Source organism: Cavia porcellus, unplaced genomic scaffold (assembly GCF_034190915.1).
Source record: "Cavia porcellus strain 051 isolate PalLab524CR breed Dunkin Hartley unplaced genomic scaffold, mCavPor4.1 scaffold_9, whole genome shotgun sequence".
Lineage (NCBI taxonomy): Eukaryota > Metazoa > Chordata > Mammalia > Rodentia > Caviidae > Cavia > Cavia porcellus.
In genome coordinates this window covers 70,003,824-70,008,932 of record NW_026947492.1, presented here as the reverse complement: position 1 = coordinate 70,008,932, position 5,109 = coordinate 70,003,824, and the positions used below count along the sequence as shown (strand labels likewise).

Below are 5,109 nucleotides of genomic sequence, written 5' to 3'. Positions count from 1 at the left end.
AGAATTAAATATACATGAAGTCTTAATATAAGCAAACAAACAATCAAAAAAACCCCCATAAGCCTACTGCTTCAGCACTTCTGGAATCACACTGATTCATAATTCCCCTAAATAACATGAGACTATTGCAAACTTCTCCGTATCTTCATAATTTCAAGCTCTCACTGAGTTTTTGAAGCAAAGATGTTGCTTAGAAAACACTGGCCAAGTTTACATGGAGCCCCAGTGTATTTAAATGTAACTACTATGGTATGTTCTCATGCTGTGACATATTAGTACAGAGGGCAGTACGGAGATCACAAACTGAGTGACTGTGAACACTTGAGTTGAAACTTCAAGTGCAGTGATATGAAGAATATTGTACAAGGTACACTGGTTTTGGAACTCCATGAACAATGGAATATGAAAAAAGATTTCCCCTTGAAATTCTTCCGTGAAATTTTCTAGGAAATATATATGAACTTTATGCAAAATTTCCAAAATGTGCAAAGCAGAATATTACCAAATAGGCACTACGTGTTAATTATTTCTTCTAAACCCAGAAAATTACCACATTGCAGTAATTATCCACATAGCTCCATTCTTTCAGGGGTCTGAATGCCAGAAACAGACATTTTGCCTGAAAAAGTAGAGGCAAAATATGGTGTCAGCATAATTTTTGGCAAGGAAAAGAAACATTGGGATTCTAGTCAATTTCTATCATTAACGATTGACATTTAAGATGTTGCATCTATTCCTAACTATACTACATATTCAGGTTCATCATAATATTGATATTTGCAAAACAAATTAATATCAAGGGCACTCACTGACAATAATATATGTTAACAATTAAACAGGATGTATATTGCATATTAGCTGGAAATTATCCTTTGACTATAGAATTCAACCTCATAGTCTAGACATCTTTATATTCTAGTTGCGATATCATAGAGAAATCAGAATAATAAATTGGAACACTGTCATAGAGATATGAGATTTTTTTGAAAGTATGTTGTAGTTTGAGAAATAGAGTCTGGAACTAACTTCAGAATTGTTACATACTTTTGTCCTTGAAAACTTGCGTTAGAGTGATGAGCTGTTTCAGGCCAATTTCAAATTAACTGACTAATAAATTATCTGTATCGGGGCCGTAGAGCTGCAGTTGCCCTTAGGACTATCCTTTCTTCAGTAACCTGTAGATTTCTCGTTTGATCTCCTGGGTTCTCACCCCATAAACAATGGGGTTGAGGGCTGCAGGGATGACATTGTGAAGGACATTGAGCAAGACTGGTACAGCAGGAGAGACTTCCTTCTTGACCATGTGAGTGAGAACAAAGACCAGAAGGATAGTGCTAGAGAAGAGAATAAGGATGAAGTGGGAGCCGCATGTACTTAGGGCTTTGGCCACAGCACCCTCTGCCTTGAGTCTCAGCACAGCCCTCAGTATGAGGCTGTAAGAGAGAAAGATGAGAATGAGGTCAGAGTCTAGCACAGTCCAGCCTCCAGCAAACTGGTAAAGGCGATTGACAGTGTCATCATCACAAGAGAGCCTGGAAACAGACATATTGGCATAGATGCAGTTCTCAATGACATTTTCCCCACAGTAATGGAGTCGTGCTGAAAGAATGGGGATGGGGGTAGGCAAAAGGATATTCCTGGTCAGTATGAAAATGGCAGCCTTGATTACAAATTGGTCATTGATGATGGAAGGGTACTGTAGAGGGTGACAGATGGCCACATAGCGATCATAGGCCATGACCATGAAAGTGTAGGACTCCAAGGCTTGGAAGCTGTTCCTGATGAACATCTGAAGGAAGCAGACAAAGAAGCTGATGGATTTTCTGTCAAACCAGAAGATGGCCAGGATCTTGGGGATGACAGAGACGCAGAGCATGATGTCCAACAGGGAGAGGAGACTGAGCAAGTAGTACATGGGCTCATGCAGAGAGGCCTCCATCCGGATGGTGATCAAAAGAATAGTATTGGCCCCCATGGCCAGGAAGAAAATGAGGCTGAGGGGCAGGGACAGCCAGAGTTGCCAGTGTGGGGACCTGACCAAACAGTTCAAGAGGAAGTATGAAACCCCATCAGAACTGGTGTCATTTTGATATGCTGTCATACTTTGCCATGGAAGTATGGCAGCATATCACTTTGCCATAAGGAAGAAAGTCCTTACAACTTTCTTCCATGATCTGTAAAATTATGATAAAATATTAGCTACTGACTCTGCATATATGAAACTAGAATAACTAGCTTTGCAATGTAGAAAATGCAACAAATTATTCAGGCTGAGTGTGTTTATCTCTTTATCCTGGGTGTTATGTTATAGCAACATTTTTATCCCTTTGTGGAACACTGTGGAACACAGTGGAAAACTAATATAATTTACACCCACATTTTATTCATTTAATTCTTGGTTTCAATAAAATTGTTTGTCTTTGCAATAAGTAAAAGGGATACAAGTACTTAGACTACTTTTGTGTGATAGATGAGATTCTATAGTTGTATGTGTACCTGTAAATTCTTCTGCTTTATGTTAATAATTATATCTGTCACCCTGTTTTGGAAAGATCTCAATTCTTTTTTTCTTTCTTGCTAATAATAGAACACATTAGTGAGGACCTTGGCAAATACAGATTGAATTGTAGATATCTTCTTTTATTGGTGACTTATAATACTATCAAATAAGTGAAATTATTTGGCCATTTAAAAACATCAGTGTCCTATGAAAGGTTTCCCAAGATTATTTGTTTTTTCTACAGTTTAATTGTTAGACTTCAAATGTGGAAAAAATGAAGGCCTAAATAATTTCTTCAGGTCCTATTCCAGTGAAAACATGAATATAGCACACCTGTTCCACTTGGCACTGCACGATTCATTATTGTTTAACTGCAAAAAAAATTATTTGATTTTCTATGCTTTTCCTTCAAAAGAACTAAGAATGTTTTCTTGCATCCAGACTAATTTTATTCCACTTGAATTCTGACTCTTGGTTTCTACATCTCAATGTAACCCAATTCCCTCTTTAAAGCACTTTTAAAAAATTGTTTTTCTTATTGTTTTCCTGAATTTAACCCCTAGGAGTTTAATAAAGATTATAAAATATTTGCAAAATCATATGCTCTGACTTAATTTTCTAATTTGTTAATTTCATCCCTCCCCTCTAGTTTCTTTTCTTTAGTGCTTTTGCACTATGCTTGATGGAGTGGCTTGCAATTAGAGTCGTAAGGATTTCCTTGAAATAGTATCTTACACAATGTATGAGTAATGGGAACTATACACTCCATATATTTATAAATATCTATATATGTATATATATTCCCCTACATGTGTGAGTAGAGGGTTATGAGGGAGGTAAAAATGATCAAAGTAAATTACATACATGCACAAATCTGCCAAAATGAAACAAAATAATATATATATATATATATATATATATATACATACATATGATCAATATGTGAAACAAAAAATGATAGCATAGAAAAGTACATTTTGTCATCAATAGGTAATTTAAAAACCGTCTGTATATCCTGGACATTGTATTCACTAAACTTTGCCTTTCCTGTCTTTTTCCTCTTTGAATGCATTCACTTGTAAATTTGACATATCCCAAAACACTCACTAGGCTCAAGATTTGTCACTATTGAGGCAACCTTGACCAGCTGTGCTCATGTACATGATATGTGCATCTTCTTTTGTCTAGTTCCAAATATCACCCTGAAGACTTGCTCATTCAAGTTTTGTCACTTATTTTGTTTCCTCATCCTCTGATCATACCCTTTTTAAACTTCTACATTTAACTCTTATAAATCATAGCTTCCATATTTCTTTACAGCCAAGAAACTTTTCTCCTGTAAGGATCATAAAGTATTTAGGAAGAAAATGAAATTTTCTTTTTTTTTTTTTTTTTTTTTTTTTGTCTTTTTCATTTTTATCGGTACCGGGGATCGAACTCACGACCGCCTGCTAGCAAGGCAGGTACTTATGCCGCTGAGCTAAACCCCCAGCCCCGAAAATGAAATTTTCAACATGATAACAGAGAGAATCTTAAAATGACTTTGCAGGTTATCAACAAATCGAAGATCTGGTATTTCAAGCATGAATATACATTCAAGAGGAAGAAGTGTGTGACTTTATCTCTTGTAGAGGTTTGGAATAACTATTTCTAGCACTAAGTTGAAATTTCTAAGGGAGACAGAATAGGATTACTTTAGCTTTGCTGCTTCTCACTTGATCTTCCTTTCTCCTTCTTATTTCTCTGGTCATGCTATTGGACATCCCTCAATTACAATTTATTCAGCAAGCGTTGAATAACCTCCTCAGTCCAAGAACCAAATCATCTGAGAATAAATTTGTCCTTTTCTTCTTCTCATGTATTTGTCTTGCTTTGCATTCATAGCATGACAGTGGCAGCACTAGGCCTGAGGACCTAGAGTTAGTATTTTCTGGTTCTAGCGGGGGGCAGAATGAGGAAACTGAAGGTCAAACTCAAAGGAAAGAAAACTGCAGCTCAGTCTTTTCCCTTGGTTTCATGTGAAGCCCATTAGCATTTTGTCAGAGAAGCCTTTTTGAAAGAATTGGAAAGGTTCTTGGAATCACCTAGGTTTATAAGATTCATATAAGGAAGTGAGACATCTACCTCTTTAATGAAATTTCAAACATTATTGCTTTGAATAATGTTCTGTTTTGGACTAAAGTAGCTTGCGATAATTTTGTAGACTACATGAAAATCTGCTGAATTACTACATTTATTTTCACTCCATGGAAATCTAACTGTGGTCATGCTATTAGCTTCTGATGATATATGCATTAAATTTAACTTTTGCCTCATGATCTAAACACTGTAAAGGAATGTTTTTGATACAAAAGCCCCTAATTTTCTTCTTCAATAACTGAAAACTCCCACATTTCATAGCTAGGCTCCAGATGATACGCTTTACTGTTCTCCTTCTGAGTATTAGTCTCCTCCAGACAAACTCCAGCTTCCAGCATTTGCGTGCCACCAAGCACCCAGAGGAAACTACAGAGAGAAAATTTTAGCTTACCATCTGTAAAACACAGGCATACTGACCTGAGACGGCTCTGATCTCCACTTCTGCCTTGTCACACTACCACAGCTGTATC

The 5,109-nt window shown here is 36.6% G+C and overlaps 1 protein-coding gene across 1 annotated transcript; it reads right to left on the bottom strand.

The window, feature by feature from the left end:
- Window positions 1-1,156: 1,156 nt before the first annotated feature.
- On the bottom strand, window positions 1,157-2,101 carry LOC100714554 (olfactory receptor 56A3-like). Its single transcript, XM_003465259.1, has one exon. It carries the CDS (start codon window positions 2,099-2,101, stop codon window positions 1,157-1,159), a length of 945 nt encoding a protein of 314 aa, XP_003465307.1.
- Window positions 2,102-5,109: the final 3,008 nt, after the last annotated feature.